Below are 27,645 nucleotides of genomic sequence, written 5' to 3'. Positions count from 1 at the left end.
TTGCTCGGTTAGTGAAGTTGAAATCCTACGAGTGTAGGTCGTGGTTTTTAATCCTGTGAGCTGAGAGTTTTTCACGTAAAACTCTGCTGTGTCATTTACTTATCTCTTATTGTGTGTATTTAGTGGGAACTGATAGAGAACCCGGTTCCCTATATAGTTTAGTGGACCCTAAGTTTCCATCAAATTGTATCATAGCGGGTTCTTTCTATGAGGCTAACACCTAGAAAGGATCCAAATGGCTGCTCCACCAAACTTTGAAGAAGGTCAATCAACCTACAGGACACCAAGATTCAATGGACAGTACTACGGATGGTGGAAGACAAGGATGCATGACTTTATCATGGCTGAAGATTCAGAACTCTGGGATGTTATCTGCGATGGACCCTTCGTCCACATAAAAACGGTTGGCGAGCCAGCAGTGATAGTTCCAAAGACAAGGAAGGAGTACAACGATGGTGACCGAAAATCCATAGAGAAGAACTTCCGAGCAAAAATGATTCTCGTCTGTAGTATTGGAGCAGATGAGTACAACAGAATCTCTGCCTGTCAATCTACCAAGGAGATATGGGAAGCTCTCCAAACAGCACATGAAGGAACAACTCAAGTCAAGCAGTCGAAGATCAACATGCTCACCATTGAGTATGAACTGTTCAGGATTAAGGACGATGAGTCCACTCAGGACATGCACACTCGATTCACCTCTATCATCAACGAGCTCCACTCTCTAAGAGAGATCATTCCAAGAAACAAACTTGTCAGGAAAATACTCAGTGTATTACCTAGTTCCTGGGAAAGCAAAGTAAATGCTATCACAGAGGCAAAGGATCTGCAAAACTTGACCATTGATGAACTCATTGGAAATCTGAAGGCTTGTGAAATGAAGAAGAAGAAGGACCATGAAAGAAGAGAGCCCCAAAAAGAGAAAAACCTGGTCCTCAAGGCAGACAATAATGACTCAAGTGGTGAGGATGCTGACATGGCCTACCTAACGAAGTGATTTCTGAAAATGATCGCTAGAATGGAGGCATTCCAAAAAGAGGCAACTCCAGCAACCCAAGAGGTTATGACTTGTGTCATAAATGTGGTAAGCCAGGACACTTCATCAAATACTGTCCTCTCCTCAAGCAAGACCAGTACAAGTACAACACAAACAAAGCAGTCAAAAGGAACCCGGTTCCTGACAAAAGATTCAAGAGAAAATATGTCGCTGGCAATGTTGTGAAACAAGCTCTTGCTGTATTGGGAGATTCTTCCAGCGAATCTGGAGAAGATGGTGAACAAGGTTATACCTCCATGATGGCAGTTGAAAGTGAAGCAGCTGGATATGACTTTATCTTTGCCCTGATGGCAAAATCTGACGATGATGAAGTTGATAATGATGATGATGAGGTAAACTTTCTAGACGTTCAAAGAAATTTGAAGTCTTACTCTCAGAAGAAGCTTATATCTTTGGCAAATATTTTAATTGATGCTTATCATAGTCTTATAAATGATAAAGATGCATTAACTGTGGAACTAAGAGAGGTAGATTATGAGAGAGATTATTCAGTAGTCGTAGTGGTTGACCTAAAAGAAACCATCAAGGTTCTAAAGAAAGAAAAAGATGTTCTGACTAAAAAAATTGAAAACGTAGAAAATGAGATAGATGACCTGTTGATAGTTGTTGTGGACCTAAAAGAAACAACAGAGGAACTAAAAAGGGGAAACAGTTCTTGGAATATCCAAAAGGGAAAGGAAGTTGCAAGTGAGGCACACATTATGCTTGAAAATAAACTCAAATCTGTGAAATCTAGTATGTGTGCTGAACTTGAAAGAAATAGACAACTTTAGGAAGATCTAGGCAGAGTTAAAAATGACCTAGAAAAATCTCTAAAGTGGACCTGGTCCTCTGATACAATCACTGCCATGTTTATAAGCAATGGTGGGAACATGCAGGGAGTCGGGTTTCAAAAGGAAAGGACTCCCTACAATCCACATAGCAAGTATGTTATTGTCCCTGATAATTAGCTTTGCACTCACTGTGGCAACACTGGACACTTTAAAGAAAACTGTAAGGCTAGAATTCAGTTGCAACGGAAAAACCAACTTTTTGTTGAAAAGGTAACTACTGCTAATAAACATGGTTCCTTCATTAAAAAATGTGTATTACCTGCTTGGACAAGAAGAAGTTTAATTCTCCCGTTTCCTCGCTACAAGGAACCCAAACTTGTTTGGGTTCCTAAGTTTAATCCTTGATTTTCTTGTGCAGGGAGCAGTGAAAGGAAGCAACCAGAAATGGTATATGGATAATGGCTGTTCTAAGCATATGACTGGAAGCATCGATGATTTCCTTTCACTCAAAGTTCTATAAGGAGGGAGTGTGTCCTTTGGCAATGGTAAAAAGGAATATATTCTGGGAGTATGAAGAATTGGGAAGACGCTCACTCACTCAATTGAGAATGTGTACTATGTGAATGGTTTGAAATATAGCCTACAGAGTGTTTCTCAAATCTGCGACAAAGGAAACAAAGTGAAATTCTTATAAAAAAACCCGCATAGTCACAAATCTCGTGACTGGTGAAGTGGTACTATTGGCAAAAAGATACAAAAATATCTATGTTACTAATTTTGAGTCCTTGCACAATGGGGATCTTACATGTCTGCGTGTTGTTGATGATGATGCTTAGTACAGAAGATTGGGACATACAAGCTTTTCATTGCTTAACAAGTTGGTCAAGAAGGACCTGGTCCATGGGTTGCCCGAGTCAAGGTTCAAAAGGCATAAGGTGTGTGATGCTTGTGTAAGAGGAAAGCAAGTCAGGTCCTCTTTTAAGCCCAAGAATGAAGTAAGCACCTCAAGGCCACTTGATCTACTCCATATGGATCTATGTAGACCTATGAGGGTGCCCAATAGAGAAGGAAAGAAGTACATCCTTATCATAGTTGACGACTACTCGAGATTCACATGGACCTTGTTTCTTAGAACTAATGATGAAACCTTTCTAGTGTTTGTTGCATTTGTGAAGAATATTTAAGTGAAGATGAGTCATAATGTTGTAAGAAGAAGGTCTGATCATGGCACATAGTTCGACAATGTAAAATTCAATGAATTCTGTGCTGAAAATGGCATAAGCCACAATTTTTCAGCTCCTAGAACACCCCAACAAAATGGTGTTATGAAGAGGAAAAATATAACTCTTGAAGACATGGCAAGAACTATGCTAATTGACAGTGGCATAGAAAAAAGCTTCTGGGAAGAGGCAGTCAACACTGCTTGCTACTTGGTGAACAAGTGCATGATCAGGTCCCTCCTAAACAAAACTCCATATGAATTGCTGAATGGAAGGAATCCGAAGCTAACTCACCTAAGAACATTTGGATGCAAATGCTTCGTTCTCAATAATGATAAGGAAGCTTTGGGAAAATTTGACGCCAAAAGTGATGAAGGAATCTTTCTTGGATATTCCTCACAAAGCAAAGCATACAAGGTTTACAACAAAAGGACTCAATGTGTTGAAGAAAGCATACATGTAATCTTTGATAAATCACACCACCTATGTGAGAAAAATTTACATGATAAGATTGATAAAGATAGAGAGCAGTCGAAGGTTCCTGGAGAAGTTATTGATATGACAAATGGAAAAGCAGAATTGATGAGCCAAGTCAAGGAATTCAACTAAGAAAATACAATAGAATTCCTCCATCACAACAACTGAAGCAGAGGATAGAGTTGCTGATGTCGTGAAAGGAACTTCTGATGCTGAGCAGAGAAGTGGTACTCACCCATCCATAGATGCCAATAATGGATCTCACTCTAAGGAACCTAGATCTTCCAACAATAAGATTCAGGTGTCTAATTGGAAGCACAAAAGTTCACATCCTTTCCAAAATGTGATCACTCCTCTTGATTCAGGAATTCAAACTAGATCAAAGACAAGAAACTCGTTTGCCTTCTCAACCTTCCGTTCTCAAATTAAGCCCAAAAATATCAAGGAAGCATTGAAAGATGCTGACTGGATTACTGTTATGCAAGATGAACTTCATCAATTTGAGAGGAACCGTGTATGGCACCTGGTCCCTCGACATTCAGATAGAACGGTCATAGGAACCAGGTTGATTTTCAAAAACAAGCTTGATGAATTTGGGAATACAACAAGGAACACGGCCAGGTTAGTGGTTCGACGCTACAATAAAAAAGAAAGGATCGACTATGATGAAACTTTTGATCCAGTTGCTCGTATGGAAGCCATCAGAATTCTCATTGCTTTTGCATCTCATATGGAATTCAAACTGTTCCAAATGGATGTCAAAAGTGCATTTCTGAATAGATATTTAAAGGAAGAAGTCTTCGTCAAGCAACCACCTGGGTTTGAGTGTCATGAGCATCTTGACATATATTCAAACTTGACAAGGCATTATATGGATTGAAGCAGGCCCCTCGTGCATGGTATGAAAGGTTGTCCAAGTTTCTTCTTAAAAATGGCTTTACAAGAGGAAAAATTGACAACACCCTATTTCTGAAGAAACGGGGAAGGAACTTGCTCATTGTGCAAGTCTATGTTGACGATATCATTTTTGGTGCAACAAATGACTCCTTGTGTGAGGAGTTTGCAAAGCTTATGGGAAGCGAGTTTGAAATGAGCATGATGTGGGAATTGAACTTTTTCTTAGGGCTGCAAGTTAAGAAAACCCCTAAGGGAATGATGATAAGCCAGCAGAAGTACATTAAGGAGCTCCTGAAGATATTTGAGATGGAAATTTCAAAAACCATTGATACTCCTATTGCCACTACCACCCGTTTGGACTTGGATGAACCTGGTTCTCTTGTGAACGAAACCATGTACAGAGGCATCATTGGTTCACTCTTGTATCTCACAGCTAGTAGACTTGATATTGTATTCAGTGTGGGATTATGTTCTAGATTTCAATCTAGTCAAAAGGAATCTCATCTTAAAGTTGCCAAGAGGATTCAAAAGTATCTTAAAGGAACGTAAGACCTGGTTCTCTACTATCTTTCAGGGGACAATTTCAACTTAATTGGGTATGCTGATGCTGATTATGTAAGTTATTTGGTGGATAGAAAATGTACATCTGGAATGGCAAATTTTCTGGGATTATGTTTGATTTCATGGAGTACAAAGAAACAAAACTATGTAGCTCTTTCAATAGCAGAAGCTGAGTATGTGACAGCTGCCTCTTGCTGTGCTCAACTGCTATGGATCAAGTAATAACTGGAGGACTTTGCTGTATTTTCTGATTGAGTGCCATTACTGTGTGATAATACCAGTGCTCTCAACATGGCAAAGAACTCGGTTCAGCATAAGAGAACAAAGCACATTGACGTGCGACATCATTTTCTCAGAGACAATGTTGAAAAGGGTCTTATGTGCATGAAGTTCTGCAAAACAAAAGACCAAGTAGCGGATATCTTCACCAAATCATTGAGCAGAGAGAACTTTGAAAATAATCGATTGGTATTGGGGTTGATAAAATTAAACTGAGCACTAGGTCCCTCAATGATTGGCTATGAAAGAATGAACATGTAAAAATAACTAAAAAGTATTTTCTGGCAAGTTCTAAATCATCTCTATAGCGTTATAGGTAGACACGCATGACAACTACATAGCAAACAAGTAGCTAATGACATTACATCTTGGTAAAAGGATGAGACTCACATTTACAAAACTAAGTCAGGGAACCTGGTTCCCTGACACAGGTTAGTTGTTCCTTTGTATTCTCATGCATATTTTTAAACGGCTATAAAAGTGCCACATCATTAAAAGTTCCACGCTCTCTCTCATCTCTTAAAACTCAAACATCACATCTGTTACTAAATGACCCGTCTACCCGGTGATTCGTACCCGTTTGTAACCGGTCCCTCACTTCCCCTAAATAACCCCAAAAGCTGTCTCTTTCCTCACTATCCACATCATAGCCAAAATCTCCCTTTCTCTCTCAAAGAAAATACTTTTCTTCTCGTGTCCTCACTAAAAATATCCACTATGTCTCAAAATACAGAAGTTTCAAATGTCTCTAGTGTAGTCCCTACTGTGTCCTCGTCTCATGAAGCACATAAACGAGAATCAGAGTCCCCTCTGTCACCCAGTACAAACCCCATACCAGACTAACAACCACCTACTACTTCCTCTCCAACCCAATCGAGTTCTTGTTCTCATCGCAGTTGCAAGACTCAGAATCCCAAACGATTCGTTGCTGCGACCTTTCTTTGTACTTCATCAGAAAAAAAGGCAGAAGGTGAAGTAGTAGATGGAGATAAAGGTCAAGAAGTTTCTAGTTAGAAGGCTGGGGAGAGTAATGAATCCCAACAAGATGTGGTTCATTGTAGTGAAGCCTCAGCAACGCCTATTTCAAGCTTCGATTTGAATATTGCCAACCCTACAAGTAATATTCCTCATGTACCCTCTAACTCTACTTTGGGGGTAAATGAACAATAATCCATTGGGAACATGTTGTTAATCGCTGCAGAGGGAGGTTTGGTTGGTAGTTATGAGGGTGTTAATGAGACCATTGGGTCTTAGGAGAAAGGTGAAGGTCATCAGGAAGAGGGTCGGGGAATTGGCGCCCCTTGAAAATCTGGCACCTGATAGTACTACTGGGGAAACACATGGGGGACCTGATCCCTCAGCCCAAGAGGATCCCTCTACTCCCACTTGGGATGAAACTCTCTACTCTTTGAAAGAGCCCAGGTCAGTATTGATCATGGTCTCTCTCTTCACTTCGATGTTGATCCGTTAAACATCGTCTTTCCTGAGATGCGATCTCTTTCTAAGGAAGAGAATGAAAATAATGAAGAAGACTATGACAATGTGTCTGTAGCAAGATTCTTTGCGGCTAGGAATAGGAGGGAAATTCCCAAAGAGCCCACTCCTAAAAGACCTACTACTAGGCTGCAAAAGAAGGAAACCCTTGAATCTGTTCTAAAGAAAAACAAAGAACAGAAGAAAATGAGTAGGCTGGTGAATGAGGAAGAAGTGCCTCCAACACTTGTTGTTGATGTTGATGAAGAAGAGGTGAATGAGGAACCTTCTTCCTTGATTCGTAAGTCCTTTAAGAAACCTGTGATTCCAAAACTCCGGAGAGAGCCATCTGTGAAAGCTGTGGAAGTGGAAAATGTTGAGGTGGACAAGTCTAGTGAAAAGGTGTCTGAAAAGTCTGGTGAAACTTTGTCTGAGAAGTCAGGTGAGAAAGTGTCTGAGAAGTCTACAAAGAAATAGAAAAGTATGAGAAAGTCTATGAAAAGGAAGGTTGGTGACAACGAGGAACCTGGTTCTTCCAAGAAGGCCAAAGTGAGTGAGGCCAAGGATGAAAGCACAAAAAATCTGAGAAAACAGAGGGTACTGTGGGGCAAAACATTTGCCCATGACATTCTTGACATGACAGGGATGCGCCAATTGGTTGATATTTGTGAATTTCAATAGTGGACACACTTGTTCACCAATGAGAGCCCTAAGGTGTACGAGGAAGAAATGCGTAGCTTCTACGCATACATGTTCACAGTGAAAGAGGATAACATCTGTTTGAAGGTCAACGGCATAGATTTTGTGATGGACGAGGTTGTGTTGGGGAGAATTTTGGGAGTGCCTACTGAAGGAATATCATCCATTTAGGGGACCTATTCTCATAATTTCAGAAGTTCTATTCTGCAGGATGATGCAGTGCAACATGGGGAACGGGTGCACAAGAAGACCCTCCTTCCAGTGTATCAATTGTTGTTCTAGATGGTGAACAAGGTTTTGCTTCCACGTGCAGAAAGGCGTTCCATTACATCACTAGCAGACTTGTTCCTAATAGAAGCACTGGATGCCTACAACACTATCAATCTGCCAGGCCTCATGATCGAGCATATGAAGAAAGTGGCAGACTTTAAGGATGGTAAACATGTGTTGCCCTATAGGTTCTTGCTCACTAAGGTGTTCAACTTCTTCAAAGTCCCTTTGGGAAAAGCAATAGTGGGAACTCGCAAGCAAACCTTCTCCAAAACCACCTTAGAAGAGTGTGAGTGCATTGATAAGCAAGGATGGGCTGGCAGCAATTCCATTATTTCTCAATTGATTGATGCTCAGAATGTTGCCAATGAAGAGATAAGGAAGTTGAAGGCACAAAATGTTATTCTTGAAGGGCAGCTTAGTCAGGCCCAGGAGGCACCTGGTTCCAATAGTGCACAAGGCACAGAGGTTTCCCGTCTGACCAAGGAAGATGCAGATCTTAGGAAACAGGTCGAGGACCTGAATGAGCGGCTGCTTAACGAGAAAGTGTCTGCAAATGCCTGAATGGATATTCTCCTCAGAACCCTTGCCTCTTCATCCCTGCCTTCCCCTTCAAGTGCTCCTTAAAACAATTCACTTCTTAGTGTCAAGTGAAAAGCTGTTTGTCCTACCTTGGTCCCTTTTTCGTTTTGTTGTTTTTGTGGCTGGTACTTTTAAGTCGTTTTGATTTATGACTGGTTGTGTAACAATGGTACTACTTTTTTGTTCTCTTTTCCTTAAAATTATTGAGCATTCCGTCCTTTTACTATGCATACTATTCTCTTGTGCTCTGTTTTTAGCCATGTTTGTATGCACACATGTGGCATGAGTTAACTATGTTGGACCACTTTTTGCTTATTATTTGTGGATATTCTTTTTATGATGCCAAAAAGAGGAAAATTAATTGAGAGGATGAACAAGTTCAGGGCGAAGTACAGGATTTTGGTTCTCAGGGGGAACTTCAATTATAAGTTTGTCATCATCAAAAAAGGAAAATTGATAAGTTATATGTGCCTTTTCATATTTTGATGATCTAATAAACTTTATGATAAGAATCAGATCAGGAATCTGTTACACATCCTCAAGGTGCCAAAACACAACAAATCTCAAATCGGGCACAAGTTCCAACAACTAGAGTCAAAGAGACGATAGAAGAAACAGATGGACATTAGTTCCCTCGCTGATTGTACCTCTCAACTTCTCATAGCTGTAAAGTCGCTGCAACTATTCCTCTGCACACACGCAACAATATGAACAGTGCAATGGTCACTTTATGGGGAATGCCTTGTACCGGATATTGCTTGCATCATCCAAGTGATGTCACTTGGATATTATTAACATGAAGCAATGAAGAAAACACACACTTGCACATCCAAAAAATTAATCAAGTTTTCTCTCAAGTGTGTTGCCATCTTGCAAGTGACTTCCAGGCTTCAAGAACAAAGAATAACGGAACAAAGGACCAATTTCCAGCTCTGTGTTATCAATATGTCCTTAGTTGTGTTGTGCCTTTGTTAGAACGAACTATTTGTAATTCCTACTTAGCTTAGCTAGAAGCATTGTGTAGGAAAACATTTGTAAGACCATAACTAAACCTTGTGTTTATGTCTTGTCTAGAATTAGTCGAGTTGTTAGCTTTGTAATAGAGCTATTACAAAGAGGCTTGTAATAGAGTTATTACAAGTGAGTGATTAAGAGTTTAATTCCTAGGTTACAATAGGTTGTAATCTAAAGTTATTCGGTTAGTGAAGTTGAAATCCTACGAGTGTAAGTCGTGGTTTATAATCCCGTGAGCTGAGAGTTTTTCACGTAAAACTCTGCTGTGTAATTTACTAATCTCTTATTGTGTGTGTTCTGTGAGAATTGATAGAGAACCTGATTCCCTATACAGTTTGGTGGATCCTAATTTTTCATAAAAAAATCTATGACGAGTAATCTATCTCAAATGGAGTACAATTTAACTACGAAGTTCTGTAACCCCAATACTACATTATGTTAATGGTGAGTGAAAAGATCAATTTCATAGGAACACTAATTCGTAATTTGTACTTGGCCAATTACCTGCTTTAGTGTCTCTCTGATAGTTACTTAGCAAAAGTTGTTTGCTCTTTAAAACAATCAATGAACAAAATTTACACCATTGTCAACATTGAAATTCTCAGTATGGTACCTTAAATTGTTCCTTTTTCATTTTTATGGGATGCATACACTGTGACGAACAGTGGCGGAGCCAAGATTTTTACCAAGCGGATTCGGAATATTAAAAGTAAACACATGAACAAGCCAAGAAGATTCAACACCTACTATTTATGCATAAAAATAATTTTAACCTTATATATACAATATAAATTTTTAGCGAAAGGGGGATTAAGGTGAACCCCCTTCCGCCACCCTAGCTCCGCCCCTGGTGACGAACTAAACTACATGAATAAAAAAGCAATATATATAACAAATGAATATATTTTTTTCTATGTACGTTCTGGATGCCAAGTTCTTTCAATCCAGCAAACACGGCGAGTGTGTACACTGGTAACTGAGTCCTTACTCCAGTCCAGTAAAGTGAATTACTCAGACATACAAATTTTTGCAATTACACCTTACTTTCTTATATATTAAAATACAAAAGAACTGCTACTACAAATGCTTTGCATGATCAGTCTCGTCGAAAATTTCCTCCTACACAAAAGACACAATTGGCAATTTAATACTCTTGGCACCGAAAACTTCACAGAAAGCACATTAAAATCCCAAATCTTGAGTGATATTACCTGTAAAAGCTCTTCAATAACATCTTCCATTGTTATTATCCCGACAACTTCTTCCTCATCAGGGATATTTGGCAGAGTTTCGTCTATTCGCAGAATGTCTGATTGCATATCTTTTGACCACGTCCTCCTGCTCCTATTTCTTTTGGATGAAGCGTTTCCACCATTGGGCAAACTCTTGCACTTCTGCAATGATCTACTCTTCATGCTCTTCTCCAGCGGAGGCTTTTCAACATCAATGTCTACTCTGACATCTTGAACAGAATCTAGATATGGAAAACAAAAAGGAATATTGTTCACATGAGAAAAGAAGTAAAAAAAAGCTAACAAACAGAAGATATGCTCACCATCAGCATCGGCTTGGCGAGCAGGTTGAACCATCTCTTTGTTGCACTGTCTTACAACCACAGCCATATGACTATGACCTTTCTGAAACTCATTCAAGATGTCATCCAATCGCATAGTATATGGGACCCTGCACCATAAATGAGGTAATCCATGATTTGTTTATGACGGATATCAAGGCATTAAATCAACCGGCACAGGAAGTAAATATATGCAACCCACCTTGTATTATCATCATCTTCCACTTCATTTGGTTACCCAAGAAAACACACACACACAACTAAACTACCCAAATATTGGTTGCAAGAGAAAGAAATACCTGATTGATATTTGTAAGATAACCGTGTTTAAGAAATTTGGCCAGTAATTTGCATTCTAGCCACCTTACGAGCTAGGATTTCTTTCATCTATAAATACATTGAACATTCCGGGAAGTGTATTGGTATATCTCTAAATGACAAGTTGTCCAACTTGGATAGATTGTCTTACCATTTGTACTAGGTAGTATTCATTCGTAAGAAGATTGGCAGTTTAAGTGCTTTACTTGTCTTATCTAACTGGGAACCTATAGCCGTAGTTATTCCAATATTTAGACTATTAAACTTCATTTAAAGAAGGAAGCATACCGAATTGAGACAACAGTCATGCTGAGACAAACTTTTTCTAGTCCTAAAAGCACTACAGGTTGCTAGTGATCGAATACAGACGCGTGTATTTGTGCACCTAATCTTGTAAAAGTAGAAACTTAATAGACAGGGAGTTGCAACTAGAACTATGGATTTTCTTTTATACTTCTTAGTCACAACATTTAAACTTGATTTTCCAAATGGAGGAGACTGCAAATACAACTCATGAACAGGTAAAACTACATCCTAGTACAATACATTCAAAGATAGTGCAATAATGCAGCCAAATACATGCATAATATTTGAACATGAGAAATATATAAAACATACCTTGGGATCTTTCGGATAGTAACATTTTTTACAGGGGTTTCATCTTCTGGATGGATGGTTAATAAGTTCTTGACCTACAAGGTCACAGGAAAAGTACGTCAATAGAAGACTAGTTGTGTTACCAGAGAAATGGAACTATTAACTTATGTACTTGGTTGGGGTATAAGAAAGACTTAATGCATTACCAAAGCAAATGAAGTTTTGTTTACTTGGTTGGGTAATGAAAACAAGAGAAATTGAAAAGACTTGGGTAAAAGTAAAGTTTGCAATTCGCCTAGCAAAATTTAACCGTCTTTAGCCACTATTGTCATAATCAGTTAAGACTATGATATCAGTTGCCTCAGCATTCCTACATAATCTTCAGCATTGATGTTATTTCGGATTCTGCTAAGTGATCTGAATTATTTAAGGCTATAATTGGCCACTGTTCTTCATAACTACTTTAGAGTATGATACCAATTAGCTTAGCTACTAACTTTGTGAATTTAGGATGCATTATATGTTGTTTTGGAGTCTGCTAATTGATCTGAACTTTTTAAGGATATAGATAGGTTTTCTACATATGGGAGAAACATCATTTGGGGAAGAACCTCAGGTGATTGTATCACTACAATTTTTCTGTTCTTGAGGGAATAGCAAATAAATGAAATAAGAGCAATAGATAACACATGGCCTTAACATTTTCAGAAAAGAAAATAGCCCTCAAATCATCTTTAGCCTTGCGCAAGGCCTCACTTTGGCTTCATTAAGCCACTTACTGTCAACCGTGGATAACAAAGAGTTGCTTTGGGATAAAAGACTATTTTCCTGGTATCTTTGGAACATGTGAAACTGTGAATTGAAAGTATGTGGAGATATTCTGTCGCACTTTTTAATAACTTAAGCAAAAATATGCTTTCAATTATGTTGAGTGCAAAATTTTCCAGGACTATGGAAAAAAGAGTAGTAGTACCAGAAGAAGTCCAATTATGTTTTTAGGTTGCTCATAGTAGACTGGTATCCTGCTATGCCCTTTCGACAAAATTAAATTCGTCAAATCCCTGCACCAAAAAGAGAAAACAATAAAGAGTATGAAACAGCTAGAGAGGTTGGGAATCATGCTGATTTTCTCTATATGAACATCTCAGAGTATGCATGCAAATTTTCTCTATATGAACATCTCAGAGTATGCAGTACCTGTCCAACTTCCCATTAATATCAATAGAAAAGGTTTCAGATATGGGGGTCATAGCATCACCGGCTGTTTTATCGTGAAGCTCCAGAGCACCAGCAATTATAGTTGTCTCATCATTTGTTAGTTCTCCACCTTTACCAGCCTGTAGAAAGTAAACAATGCAAGAGGGTCGAAGCCATAGGAAATCAGATCAAGATCTAATATCAAAATTGTGCATGAAACACATTTCCAACAGGAAAGAACAGGAAACGAAAAAGAGCAGTGAGTCAATTAAATGACACCAGAAATGGAAAGCAGCTAGATTCAATCTAACAATAGTGGAGAGAAGCACAAGCTAAAATTGTATCTACTACACAACTACAGTTAGCAATTAGACACCTACCTGATTTCCATGAAAATGTACTAAAGTTTTCAACTCAGCTCGTCGGAAAAGACCACTGTTTCGATGACCTAGCAGATAGTCTAATAGCTGCAAAAAATAGAAACTAAGGGGCTTAGGCCAACATTATGACAAACTAACTTGTAATACAGTCAGCAGTTGGTTTGATATGCCAACATCGTAAAGGGTCTAATACAAAAGACCAGTTTCTATAAGCCAAAAAGTCCGTAAATAAAAAAGTTCACCTTGCTTATTGGATATGCAATCGGAAAGCAGATCCAAACAAGAACGCGGACAACTGGGGCCATAGTTGCACCAATGGCCAGTCCATATCTAGAGCAAACGGATTGTGGAATGATCTGCTCAACCACGGAATAGTAACCATCAGTGCAAGTAAATTCAACATCTGGTGAACTCATCAATCCTCAATGCAGATTACTCAGTTAAACGAAACGTCAAATTACAGCAGAAAATTTTCTCTATTGTAGCACTTGTAGAAAAGATAATTTAATAGCACAGTAGCACTTATCTGAAGGGGAAAGAAAAGAGTTTAAGACCAAAATCAGTAAAGTCTGATTAACCTAAGAAACTCTAACAATAACTAGTTTTAGTTATCTTAAGATAACACGTGGATTGGACTTTTGTCATGCATATACATTCAGGTAGGTAAAGAGCAAGGAGGTCCACTCCCCATATAGTTGATTTTCATCTTAACCACACAGAAAAAGTAAGTTTCTCACCTCACCAAATAGAAGAATCAATGTGACAGAAATCAGTATAGCACCCCAAGCTGTTATTAGGCTGTCAAGAAAGATGGGAAGTGCCTGAAAGGATTTAGACGATCATTGATTAAATTGATATGCAATTAGTGCAAGAATTGATGCCTCTAGAGATACACTATCATAATTTTGCATACCTCCATAGCAGCAGCATTGCAGATAAGTAGGGTGCAGAGCAACAAATGCTGGTTTTGTACAACAGGCAATATCTTGGCTGTAAAGACAAATGAAAATTCCTAAATAATCAAAGCATTGATAAAGTAAATGCGGTCGTAAAGAAACTAAAAGAAGAAGAAATTTCATTGCACAAAACAGATTTACACCTACTTGTTGTCGCATAAAAGATCTCGATGGGATACCAATTAAATCAGCCAAATTTAGCAACACAATATTTTTAAACAAATAGACATAATGCAACAACAACAGCTAGGCCTTAGTCCCAAACAAGTTGGAGTTGGCTAAAGGCACAACACAAAAGTATTAAATTGTGTGATTATCTCGGGTAAAAGTTTAAGCTGTCAGAGAGAACACACTTTTATTTACTTAATTAACATGCCCCATCACATGTGCAACTTAGGACCTCTAAATTGTGCGACAATTTCATCTAAAAGCTTAACATAAAAAGATGAAATGAGGAAAGTGAAAAGGTACCAGCATTTTTACGATCACTTGGAGTTCCAGACTTGGCAAGGACTTCAAGATCAACAAGACTTAACGACATGAGGCCCAATGTAAGGCCAGACATCATTCCCGCGAATACTACCAAAAATACAATGACCAAAATATGAATGAAGAACTCCGACTCGCAACATCTGTACTCTACCGCCATTCAAAACTTGATCAATCAAAAAATCTACCAATCTTCCAACTCACAACCCAAAAGGAAACCGCCAAAAAATTGATAACCAATATTCAATCGCCTCCATTTGTTTTGAAGCTGCTTCGAAACTTATATTAATAGTAGCTTAATTTTGTCTTTCTTTTAAAAAAATCGAAGCAGAAAAGATTGAATATCAGTTATTGAAATGAACTTGGACTAAGGAAGACGAAAAAGACAGAGAAAAATATGTTCTTCTCGTTTTACGGAGACGAATGGTTGTTTGGCGAAAATGGAGGGTATTTTAACGGTAAGAGTCTCTTCTGTTGGAAAAATATAACGGTAAGAGGCCTTTGCCTTTTTCATTTTACGACATCTTCTTTTTTTCAAAATGGTTGATATTCTTTCATTTTTATATAATTTTCAAGGACTTAAAATTACTAAACTAATTTTTTGTATTATTTCAATAATTTGCATATATTTATACGTTAATAGTCTAAATAAATACTACACGTTATATAAAACGGTTTAAGAAGTATTATTCGTGGTGTTGGCGATGGGGACAATCCACATGCCAGCTTCAAAACGTTGAGGCATACTACATAGGTATTCGAGAATTATACCAAACTGTGATAGTGTGACTTGGGATACTTTTGGTGTAATTTTTTGCAAAATCATATACTCGTGCTCGACAGACAGGCGTGGAGGTCGAGAATTAGGATAGTAGGGTAGATGATCTAAATTGTTCACATCGATATTATTAGTATGCACACTCGTATTCTATTGGTAGTAAGTTCTATGACTACTCACCGTTTTCTTTCATTTTGATCATCTTATTATCTTGTTATTTTTTATGCTATTTTTATTTGGCTTTTTGATGCTGTCCCTTCTTATATATCTTTTCGTTAATGTGATGCTTATTCTTTCCTAAACTGAGGGTCTATTGGAAACATCTTCTCTATCCTCTAAGGTAGTGGTAAGGTCTGCGCACAAACTAGCCTCTCCAGACCCTACGACGTAGGATAATATTTGGTATGCTGTTGATTTTCTTTCAAAATAATTAAGAAACATGTGTTTAATTTCATAAAAAATTGAAATGTATGGTTTTTGTACCCTGAAACAGTTAATCTTTTTGGAACAAGAGAGTAACAAAATATCTTAGACAAATTTCTATACACTGTAATAAAAACAATTTTAATAATACAAAATATATTTTAATCCATTCTAGTAGATAATCTGTCTTCCTTTTCAGATAGTAAATTTTATTTTTTGTGATTGGCGAAAGACAAATTTTATTTTTTTGTGGTTTTTTCGTCCTTTACAAAGATTTTTTTAATTTTATATTGTACAAGGAAGTTTAAAAAAATATTTAATCCTATTTAAATTATAATACAATATCAGGCCTTTGCTTTGGCCTTTTCTTTTTCTCTCTCTTTTCCTCTTCAATTTTCCACTCCAAAGAGGACAGAGCTAGTAGAGTAGCGATAATAAACAGATCCAGATCCCCAGCTTTCAAGTTTCAACCTCAAGATCTCGCTCTCTGCTCCACTGAGTTTTTTCTCAGGTACCTCCCCAGTCTCTACACCCCCCCCCCCCCCCACACACACACACACAATTTCCATTCCACCCCATTTCAAACTACTCAATTCCTTTTAACAATAATCCAAATTTGAAGTTTTTTTTTCCCATATAATATACTAGCATAGTATATGTAGTATGAGACTCTTCAGTTGTATTTATACCTTCTTTTTTTCCTTTTTTGGGTATTCGAAGCTGGAAAAGATTTTTTTTAAATTTGAAAGAACATGGCAAATGTACCACTGCCTACACCCACTACTACTTTTGTGGCAGTGAGTGGGAACTTAGTAGTATAAATATAAATATTTAGTTCAAGCCAATGGCAATCTGCTTCATTTTAAATATTCAGTTTAAATATTCCTTTGTTGCTCGGACCAATAAAATACAGCTATGGTTATAGTTAAAGCAGCTAATAGCAAATCAAAATAACTGGTTATAGTAATTGTATGAGTCAAAATCTATCCTAGAATATTTAAGATAAGATAACACTAAAGAAAGCATCTTCGAGCCGTCGTCAGTCGAGGTCACCAGGAAGCAGCGAGACTCGTGGTCGAGATGTCAACAATGGTCGAGGTCGAGCACCGTTGATGAAGCTGTAACGACAAATTTTCGAAATAGAATATTAAAGAGAATATTCTAGTGGATATCTTCTGCACTTGTACTATTAGGGTTTACTAGGAAAATGTGTCATATAAATAGAAAAAGGGACAATGATAGGGGACATTCATTTTTGTAAGAACAGACTTTTGACAAAAGATTCTCTCTCTTACTAAGATACAAACACTACATTTTCATCAAGATTCTCATTCATATTATTCTATACTTTTCTATCAGATTCTAGAATAGTTCGAATATTCTAGGATTTGTCTGTCACTCGTCATTGTCATTATTGGGTGAATCACTCCTCCTATTTACTTAAATGCCATTTATTGTTATTCATTGCTATTAAATGTTACATTATTGTTCATACATTTTGGAATAGTTATTACACGCTGCTGTCTTTCTTCCACCAGATCCATTTGACGTCAGTCACGTTTTCAAACTTCACATCTAGAAATATTATTGTTCAACTGCAGAAAACAATATGGGCATTCCATTTCATACTTAAATGTTTTTTACAAAGGCTCGTGAAGACGCCGACAAAAATACACAAGCTTACAACAAAATAAAAAAGGAGAAAAACTACTGGTCGCCGCCATCGGGATCTTCAGCACCATCGCCCTGACCACCGATACCTGGGCCGTCTCGATCCCCCTCTTTGTCATCACCATTACCCTCAGGGTATGCAACATCATACCAGGTGTTCTCTTCAAGCTGGTCCACGCCCCCGTCCTACTCGTCATCACCAGCCTCAGGCGTGGCGGGATCATATCCATAATGGACCCGAGCCTCGCGGGCCTTAACACGAACGTCATCAAGGGCGGCCGCAGAAACAGACACCACCTTATACAAATCTCAAAACACGTCCAATTGAGCTTTAACATGAATCCATTCCTCGTACAGGTCCCGGGGAACGTTTGGGAAATTTGAAGTGTGAGAGGAAGACGACTGCGCAAACAGTTGAGCCTTTTCAGCCTCTAAGGCGGCCACCCGGTCCTGAAGGAGGGAGTTGTCTTTTTCCAGCTCTCCTCTCCTCTCCTCTAATCTATCTTCTTTTGCCTTCGCCGTAGATTGGTCAATCTCCTGCTTGGCCCAGAGAGTCCTATTCGCCAACTCTAACATCTCCGAGCCTCCAAACAGGAAGACTCCGCCTTCTCAAGCTCGCTCTGCTTCTCTGTGACTTCGCCATGAAGGACCTCCATCTGTAGCCGGCACTCTTCCAACTGCCTGCACATCTTGATCACTTGCGTCTGAAGGTCGCCACATTGAGCCTCTACGGCTCTGCTGACTTCGAGCTCTTCCCCCTTACTTCTCAACGTCCCCTCAAGAATACTACACTTCTCGATCACTCTCACCAGTTTGTCATCCTTCTCCTTCAATTCATCACGAAGGGCTTGCAAATTGCCGCCCTCACCAAACCGCCTGCGAAACTCCCGGTACTTGCCGCGGTACTCAAAATACTTGCATTGCAGCTTCTCAAATATTGCCTTACGCTTCTCCTCCCTTCGGGCACTTTCGATCTCCAAAATCATGGTCAACAGTCATTAAAAAAGAAAAAAAAGGAAAGCGAAAATGAGAACGCCCCCGCTAACAAAGGCAAAGCACTAAACAAACAAATACAATAGACAGAAAAACGAAGCCCTAAAATACTTTCCGTGAGAGCTATTTTTTTCGTTAAAGGAGATTCGAGAAAAGATGGAAGGCCGGCTATGCTCCTCGACAAGGTAATATTATCCAGCTCTTTGAGGTTTCGCCCTCCACGTCGGAGTAAAGAGGGCCGAGGGCAGGGACTACGTTCTCCGTATTCTTCATCAATAGATCACGATCCATGTGGATCGCAATGGTCCTCGTAGATCCCTCCTGCCTCACCTTGAGCTGGCCTCAATAAGCGGAGGGACTAACTGTGTGGGTCAAATCTGCCCTAGAATATTTAAGATAAGATAACACTAAAGAAAGGATCCTCGAACCGTCGTTAGTCGAGGTCGACCAGGAAGCAGCGAGACTCGTGGTCGAGATGTCAACAATGGTCGAGGTCGAGCACCGTTGATGAAGCTGTAACGACTAGTTTTCGAAATAGGATATTATATAGAATATTCTAGTGGATATCCTCTGCACTTGTACTATTAGGGTTTACTAGGAAAATGTCTCATATAAATAGAAAAAGAGACAATGATAGGAGACATTCATTTTTGTAAGAACAAACTTTTGACAAAAGACTCTCTCTCTTACTAAGATACAAACACTACTTTTTCATCAAAATTCTCATTCATATTATTCTATACTTTTCCATCAGATCCGAGAATAGTTCGAACATTTTAGGATTTATCTGTCACTCATCATTGTCAGGAGGAACATCCATCTAGTTCATCCTTTATTGGGTGAATCACTCCTCCTATTTACTTAAATGCCATTTATTGTTATTCATTGCTATTAAATGCTACATTATTGCTCATACTTTTTGGAATAGTTATTGCACGCTGCTGTCTTTCTTCCACCAGATCCATTTGACGTTAGTCACGTTTTCAAACTTCACATCTAGAAATATTATTGTTAAATAGGTTTAACCCATTATCGCATAAATTTAAGTATTTGAACCAAGAGTTATATTTTTTGGTCAAATAGTAATCTTGAAAGGGTTAAATTAAACAAAATGTGTTCTTTCTAACATATGTTCAAAATGTACTTAACTAAAATTTTAATTTTGCAAAATAGGAGGATATACAAAAATCTCAATTTCAATTGAAAGAAGACGATCCTCACCCTTGTTAATGGAGGAATATGTTAGTCTTTAGTTTATCTAACATGATTTTAATGAATGCTTAGTTAAGTTGTAATTAGTTGTTTTCTTGTGTGAGAATTTCCTTTTTGGTGAAAATCATTTGTTTTTTTGAATCAAATAGATTGATTGATTGCAGTGTTGTTTCCTTTTACCTTTAATTCAAATGACCTTTGAATCTTGTGAAACCAAGAAAGGTTGAAGTGAAAAGAAGATTTCTAGCTATATTTTATTTTCAATCGTTTATTTATTTCGTTTTTTAAACAAAGAATCAAGCTCTTTATGCTGTCTACCTCCTAAATCCTTAGAGAAGCTTAGCATAGGGGTACAACTAAGGTTGTCCAACGGGCCGTCCCTTCCCGTCCCGTCGCGGTCGCGGTCCCGTCCCACTTAATTCTAAACGGGATGGGACGGGATGGCCATTTCGTCCCGTCCCGTCCCGCCTTTTTTTTTTTTTTTTTGAATTCTAGCCGTTGGGCAACGACTCCAATTGCAAAAATAGCTGTTCCCAACGGCCAACAACGGCTATAATTTGCCCCCTCCCCCCCCCCCCCAAACCCCCTCTAAACTTTTAATATAACCCCTAAGTTTATTAAATTACACTTTGGCCCTATTTTCTACTATAAATACTTCCATCCTTCTTCATTTTTTCCCACAAAAATCATTCGTTCTCTCTCAAATCTCTTACATTCTATCTATATTATTCTCTCAATTTTCTCACTATCAACTATCAAGTGATAAGTTTCAAGTATTTGGGCAAATTTTTGGAGCAACTTTCAAGTTTCAAATTAATTCGTCAAGTATTTGGAGCAATATTTTGGGCAATTTCTTCAAGTTTCAATATTTAATCACGGTGCACTCGTTCCATCTCCTAATTTTAATATATAATTTTTGTGTATCATTTTAGTGCTTAATTTTTGTGTTTACTTTACGTGTTCTATTTTCGTATTTCATTTGTGTGTTTAATTTTTGTGTTAACCTTTTAAATTTAATTTCATATTTAAATTATGACACCTAAAAATGTATTTGGCTTTAAAATAACTAGTAAAAAAAGTAGTAAAGGTGAAAGTAGTAGTAATCCTAATCCTAGTCCTAATCCTAACCCTTTTCCTAGAATTAGAAAACATATAGATGAAATGACTCATGTTGATGAAACTTCATTTTCCCAACCCCCCGCATGTTATAATATTAATTTCGGAGAACAACTAGATCATGAAACTTTACAAAGACAATTTGACAATGATATTTATATTGAGGACGAAGAAAATGAGGATGAAGGAAACTTTCCTTCTCACCCTGCTTTTGTGCATTATATACAAGAAACTTATAATCCTGCTTTTCAATGTTTTCCTAAGACTACGGTTAGAAATGATGTTTTTAAATTTCAAACCGAATATTTTCAGTATATTCGTTGTGTATTTTTTCACTTAGATTGTAAAGTGTCTATCACATCTGATATAGGTCGTAGTCCTAATGGTTGTGATTATTTAACTGTTACATGTCATTGGGTTGATCATCACTGGAACATGCAAAAACGTATTATTGGTTATAAATTTGTTGATTCAAAACACACTGGAGCATATATTGCAACTACTGTTCTACAAATTGTTGATTTTTATGGACTCATTGATAAAGTTTTAACTATCACCTTAGATAATGCTTCTGCTAACACAACTGCAGCAATTAGCTTAAGAACTAGACTTTGTCCAATTAATCCAGTAATTTTTCATGTTAGATGTGCATGCCATATTTTTAACTTGATTGTAAAAGATGGTATTGATTTATTTTCTGACGCTTGTAGTAAAGTACAACATGCTTGCAGCTATATTTTTTGTGCTAATAAAGCGAGTAGAATTCGTGAATTTGCTCAACAATGTGCTAGTGCTAACCTTCCATATAGAAAAGTTCCAAAAGATGTTTGTACCAGGTGAAATTCTACTTATGAAATGCTTAAAGTTGCTTATGATTATCGGGTGCCTATACAAAAGGTATTTAATATGCATAATGGTATCCCCGCTGATCAAATTGTTGATTCTGATTGGGATCATATCAAAGAGCTTACTAAATTTTTAGAAAAATTTTATTATGCTACAAAATAATTATCTGGTATATATTATCCTACTATTACACAAATATTATGGTATATTTGTGAAATTTCTGTTGTATTTGGTAAGTATAAAACTAATCCAACTTATGCACCGGCCATTAATGAAATGATTGCAAAATTTTAAAAGTATTTTTTCCCTATTCCCCAAGTTTATTTAATTTCTACTATACTTAACCCATCTTTAAAATTAAGAGATGCAAATGGACTTGTTCGTAAAATTTATGAGAATTTAGCAATTCAAGAAAATAGAACAACCATCTCTCGAAGACTGCCAAGCTAACATATATTCTTATGTTAGATCAATGTTTGATAAATATAAATCTATGGAAACAACATGTGGTGAAACTGCTCCTTCTACTTCCAAGTCTAGAGTAGAAGTTCTATGGGAAGATATGGATGATATAACAGGTTTTGATTCCTCTATTGATGATGAACTTGATTCTTATCTTAATCAAGGATTGGAAAGTATTAAAGATGAAGAGGCAACAAACAACTTTTGGCATGGTGGAGGGAGCGTGGCAAGACTTTTCCAACACTTTCAATAATGGCCCGAGATATTCTTGCTATTCAAGCATCATCAGTAGCATCGGAGAGTGCTTTTAGCGCGGCAAGATTTAAAATCGTAGATCATAGACATTCATTAGCGGAGGACAACCTAGAGATTTCCGTATTATTCAGAGATTGGATTAATTCAGAAAGAAGAAATCTTGGTTTTGAAAAATTAACCACTAGGGAAGAAGAAGAATACAACGAGATACTTAGCACTGGGAGCGATGACGGCATGGAACTCATGGAACATCAATTAACATTGCCAATTCCAGAACAATGTCCCAGAGAAATTATAGATAAGTTACAACGAAGTTATATAGGAGCTTACAAATATTAGTATGATAATTTGTAATTGGCTACTAAGAGGCTTAGTTCAAACAGAACCCTTCCTAGAAGGTGGCTGCTTAGATTAGGTACTCTTCAAAAGAATTATATTTGTATGTGAGATTTGAAAGTTCTATTAATAAAATAAAAGGCTCTAAGCGTTGAATTTTTTTATGAATTGTCTTACACTCTTACTTAGTTACTTAATGGCTTGAAATTATATTAAATATATTATAACTCTATTATAAATTTATAATTACTAGAATATTTCATTACAAGTCTTTTGTTTTAATATTTTATAATTCTTTATTTAGTTTCCTAATTTTCGTTTAATTTTTAAGTTTATTAAATAAGTCAAAAAACTAGCTGTTGCAAACTTTACAAACTTAGTCATTGTCAAAAGAATAGCCGTTGCCAAACTCAATGCTTAAATATTTTTTTTTTAAAACGGCACTTAAGGCCCGCGAACCCGTCCCGTCCCGTCCCATCCCATCCCATTTGTTAGCGGGACGGGATGGGCCTACCGTCCGTCCCGTCCCATTTGTTAGCGGGATGGGATGGGCCTACCGTTTCGTCTCGTTTGTCCCGTCCCGTCCCGCCACCGTCCCGGCTAAATGTCGTCCCGTCCCGTCCCGTTAATTTTGTCCCGTCCCGTCCCGTCCCGTCCCGTCAGACAGCCATAGGTACAGCAAGTGCATTTCCATTCTAATTCTTGAAGTATGGCAATATATACTACAAGTACAGCTATTTTGTATCATATAATGCATATTGTTCTTAATTCTTGTCAGAAGACATTTACATAAAAAATTCTTCTTTGCATCATTTAGCTCTTAATGTTGCCTAGTCTTGTATTTACTTTGTTGTCAGACTTCTAATATCAATTTTTAGTGTTCAAAACTTTTGCGATACTCTTATTAACCTGCTACTAATGTGGAACATGTTTCAGTAATTGCTACTCCGTAAAAAATGTCAAGAAGGCCAAATACCTCTCGTCGTCTTGGAGATGTTGGGAGCATTCCGTTTGTTGGCTCCTTTCACCCGAAATCACGTCCATCTCCTTTATTGTCTATAGGACTTGTGGTTGTGGTAAATGCCAATTTCGTTTCTTCACCACCTGCCATCTGTTTATGTTTCCCAATTATTATTATTGCTACATGATCTGTGCGGAACTTAGGAGCTTTTTATTTTGGGTATCCAATCAATTCATCCCCCAATTATAGTAGCTTAAGCAGATAGGGCAAGAGCCGAGAGGCCACGGAAAATGAGGGCTTGCCTTGCCTGTTTTATGTAACGCAAAATGCATGAAGAAATACAGAAATCATTTTAACGTTATTTTGATAATTCAAATACATAAATTTGTCAATCCCCATTAATCTCAGTAATCATCAGTATATGGGAGGGTGGAACGTCTCTGAATTAATAGATCTAATTCCGCATATAAATATCATCCCTTCACGCTTACTGATATATCTATCTTCCCATTTCTGGGCACGTTCATAATCTTCTTTGCTTTTATGGTGCTACTCTTTCTGAAAGTTTGAGAAAATGTTGCCAAACATATTGTCTTGTTTTTTTAAAAAAAAATCTTATTATTGGATCTTAAATGATCCTAATACAGTAGTATCCATTGATCTAATAAATTTTTATGACTTTTCAGGGCGCATTGTTGATTATTGGCTATTTATATCACGGTTCAGGTTAATGTTTTGTCTTCTATGTTGGATATTTCTCTCTAAGGATCATGTCTTGGCTGCGCAACTATTTCTTCTGTTATTTAATCTTCTATCGACATCATTTCTGCGGGATTTCCTACTATCATCATTTTCTTAGATTGATTGCTGCTCGGTATCTGGTTTTTGTGCCTTCTAAATTACTTCTTTCCTTTTCTGTATAGGTGGAGCTGCTGATGCTTTCAGTAGACTTGAAGGTAACCAGCTACACTACCTGAATCAGATCTTGCATTACTTCAAAATGATGATGTATGATCTAATTACTCGAGCATTTTCTTTCTTCCGAGGGAGGTGAAGTGAAAGGCTATAGTTACAGTATTTTCAAGACCTTGTTACTTCTGTCCATCAGGCGTACCTTTTCTGTGAGATATTAGTATCTCATATATTATTTTTCTCTTGAGTGTTTAAAATCTTTCTTTGCAAAGAGACCGGGCTTGATGTTTGTAAAAGCTCTAGATTACTCATTTATATACATTGCTCAGAATAACATTATTGTTAGCTTTTCTATTCCTCATATTTCCTATGAACTGTTTTTGCATAGTGGCAAAGGAATAGTTGCAGCTCTTGGTTTACCTTGCAGTACTCTTGTTTAGAATTTAACTTTTCTTTGTATAAATAAAACTTTTGTAGGTGGTGTTTCATGCACATCTGAACTTCAAAGAGCATTACCTGTATTGAAGAAATCCTATGGCGACAGCATGCGGAAAGTATTGCATGTAGGCCCTGACGCTTGTTCTGTGGTGTCTACACTGTTAAAAGAGGAGGGTACTGAAGCATGGGGTGTTGAACCATATGAGTTAGATGAAACTGATGGAAATTGCAGAAGTCTTGTTTACAAAGGAATTGTGCGAGTAGCTGATATCAAGTTTCCTCTTCCCTACCGTTCAAACTCATTTTCTCTCGTTATTGTGTCGGATGCAGTGGATTACTTGTCTCCAAAATATCTCAACAAGACTCTTCCAGAATTGGCAAGGGTGGCTGCTGACGGTGTAGTTGTTTTATCTGGTAAAGTTTAAGAATTATCTTGGCCTTTATATTTCCTTAAATAGCTTAGCTAACATACATTTCACATATAGAATCTGATTGGGCCATTTAAATACGAAGGGGGGTAATCTTCATAATAATTGCTGTTAGGATGTAGTTCTTTTTAGGGAGATAGTTGAGCGTAATATAAGCTATACATTTTGATAAATATTGGGTTGCATTTTTAGGTTATCCAGGTCAGCAAAGGGCTAAAGTAGCAGAACTCTCAAAATTCGGCCACCCTGTAAGTCACTGATCTTCACTTTGTGTTTAATTGTCTAAAGATCATATGTTTATCTATTTGCTTAAGATTGTTAAACAACAGCCATCTTTATTTAAGGCATAGCTATCCTTCTTATTCCATATGCTTTATTAAACCAAATTCCTCTAATTGTTTTTGGTGTTGTGAATCTTGATGTTGATTATTGGGTGTCCAAACAAAGTAACATATTGAAAGTTGATAAGAAAAAGAAGATACGTATAACCAAAAGCGAATAACTATTACATGTTAAGGGTATCTTTTGGTTAGTTTAGCCCAACAACTGATATAAGAGCCGCTGGTTCGTCGGGACGAGCATGGAGATGGCATGGAACGTGTCAGTGTATTGCCTTTACCCGTATGTGGGCTGGTTTACTTCCTTTACCCATAATTTGGAGACACATACAAAAGAAGCATGTGGGCTTGGTCGCCATAAATAATCGGATGATAGGTGGCGCACAGTTAATCTCCAGATAACGTGATGGCCATGTAGAACTTAGTTCAAGAGAGAGAGTGTTGGTATGCGAACAAAGTCCCGCATCAGAAGTTGATGAAATAAAGAAGCTACATATAAAGTACATGGATACTCTTAAGGGTTTGGAAAGAGTACGAGCCTGGCCATCTCTTTTGTAAAACCAAAGTTTGTGGATTCAACAAAATAAAGATATGTATAATGTAATTGGGCCTAAACAATGACAATTAATCGCTTACATTTAGGATACTTGATTTACTGAAGCACCTGTACTTCTGATCTATTAGGAAAAATAAAAGCAACACAAAAAGAATAAGATTCTATCCCTCTAGTTAAAGCTAGCCATTTGTTGCTTTAGTTTGGCCTTCTTTTCGAAGATGTTCTCTGTTACAGAAGATTGAAACTTGCCTATCTTCTATTTAGGCTAAATTACGGAGCTCGTCCTGGTGGATTAGATTTTTTGTTCAATCCAGCTTAGAAGAGAATGAGGTTGCAATCAAGAAGTTTGAACAAGCAGCAAGCAAGAAGTCTTATAAACCGGCCTGCCAAATTTTCCACCTCAAACCACTCCACTGATATCACTTTGCCAAATTATTGTTTGTCTCCACATTCTGATGCTCCATATCATTAGTGTTGAATTGGCAATCTTTGTTGTAGGAAGTTGGTTCTGTATGATAGCCTCCATGAATATACTACAATGTCAATAGGGGCTTTCAATCAATTGGTATTGCTTCTTGTGGCTGCAGCACACAGCTTATCATATTCAGACCAGACTTGATTATTGTGTAATTAACATGAAACACAAAGTACTATATGATTCGTTTATCATATTGTAAGTTTCCCTCAGGACTGCTTATAAGCTACTCTTACATTATCTTGATACACATCCTTCTTAGATCTAGGTTATTGCAATGGAATTTTCTTGTGGAGCAAATTTCTTTTTTCATTCTGATACATGTAGATGTGGTCAAGAATAGAGGAGGACTAGGCAATTGTTAATTTCAACCATCTGACTAGGTTTTGAGTCATTTGCTTCTATATCTTATAGTCTGATTCTAAGTTCTCTAAATTTTCTGGAATTTGTTCCTAGAGGTAGGCTTTGCACACTGATAAAAAACAAAACTAGGAAAAAAAAGAGAGGTGTTACAACAAAAAATTAAATTATGGTGGATGTCTACTCTTCCTCCATGATCTTCTCAAATGCTTAATAACATATTCAATGACATATTTCTATGCATAATGACATATTCAATGACATTTTTCTTCA

At 37.5% G+C, this 27,645-nt stretch overlaps 3 protein-coding genes across 3 annotated transcripts; 2 read left to right on the top strand and 1 right to left on the bottom strand.

Annotated features, from left to right (window-relative positions):
• Positions 1-235: 235 nt before the first annotated feature.
• Positions 236-997, top strand: LOC138899730 (uncharacterized). The gene has a single exon (XM_070186421.1). The coding sequence runs from the start codon at positions 236-238 to the stop codon at positions 995-997; it is 762 nt and encodes a 253-aa protein (XP_070042522.1).
• A 9,036-nt stretch (positions 998-10,033) lies between these two features.
• Positions 10,034-15,233, bottom strand: LOC104085186 (DUF21 domain-containing protein At2g14520-like). Its single transcript, XM_009589166.4, has 11 exons — positions 14,795-15,233; positions 14,281-14,357; positions 14,105-14,188; positions 13,610-13,723; positions 13,368-13,454; positions 12,988-13,127; positions 12,764-12,851; positions 11,812-11,885; positions 10,858-10,985; positions 10,514-10,776; positions 10,034-10,421 (listed from the first exon to the last, which is right to left on the bottom strand). The coding sequence occupies exons 1-11, from the start codon at positions 14,970-14,972 to the stop codon at positions 10,380-10,382; spliced, it is 1,275 nt and encodes a 424-aa protein (XP_009587461.1). The 5' UTR covers positions 14,973-15,233; the 3' UTR covers positions 10,034-10,379.
• A 1,134-nt stretch (positions 15,234-16,367) lies between these two features.
• Positions 16,368-27,224, top strand: LOC104085188 (probable pectin methylesterase CGR3). The gene is made up of 7 exons (XM_009589167.4): positions 16,368-16,524; positions 23,841-23,980; positions 24,552-24,591; positions 24,789-24,821; positions 25,255-25,629; positions 25,836-25,891; positions 26,802-27,224. Exons 2-7 carry the CDS (start codon positions 23,861-23,863, stop codon positions 26,952-26,954), a joined length of 777 nt encoding a protein of 258 aa, XP_009587462.1. The 5' UTR covers positions 16,368-16,524; positions 23,841-23,860; the 3' UTR covers positions 26,955-27,224.
• The last annotated feature ends 421 nt before the right edge of the window (positions 27,225-27,645 follow it).

Source organism: Nicotiana tomentosiformis, chromosome 10 (assembly GCF_000390325.3).
Source record: "Nicotiana tomentosiformis chromosome 10, ASM39032v3, whole genome shotgun sequence".
NCBI classification, from domain to species: domain Eukaryota; kingdom Viridiplantae; phylum Streptophyta; class Magnoliopsida; order Solanales; family Solanaceae; genus Nicotiana; species Nicotiana tomentosiformis.
This window is presented reverse-complemented; position numbering and strand designations above follow the sequence as displayed.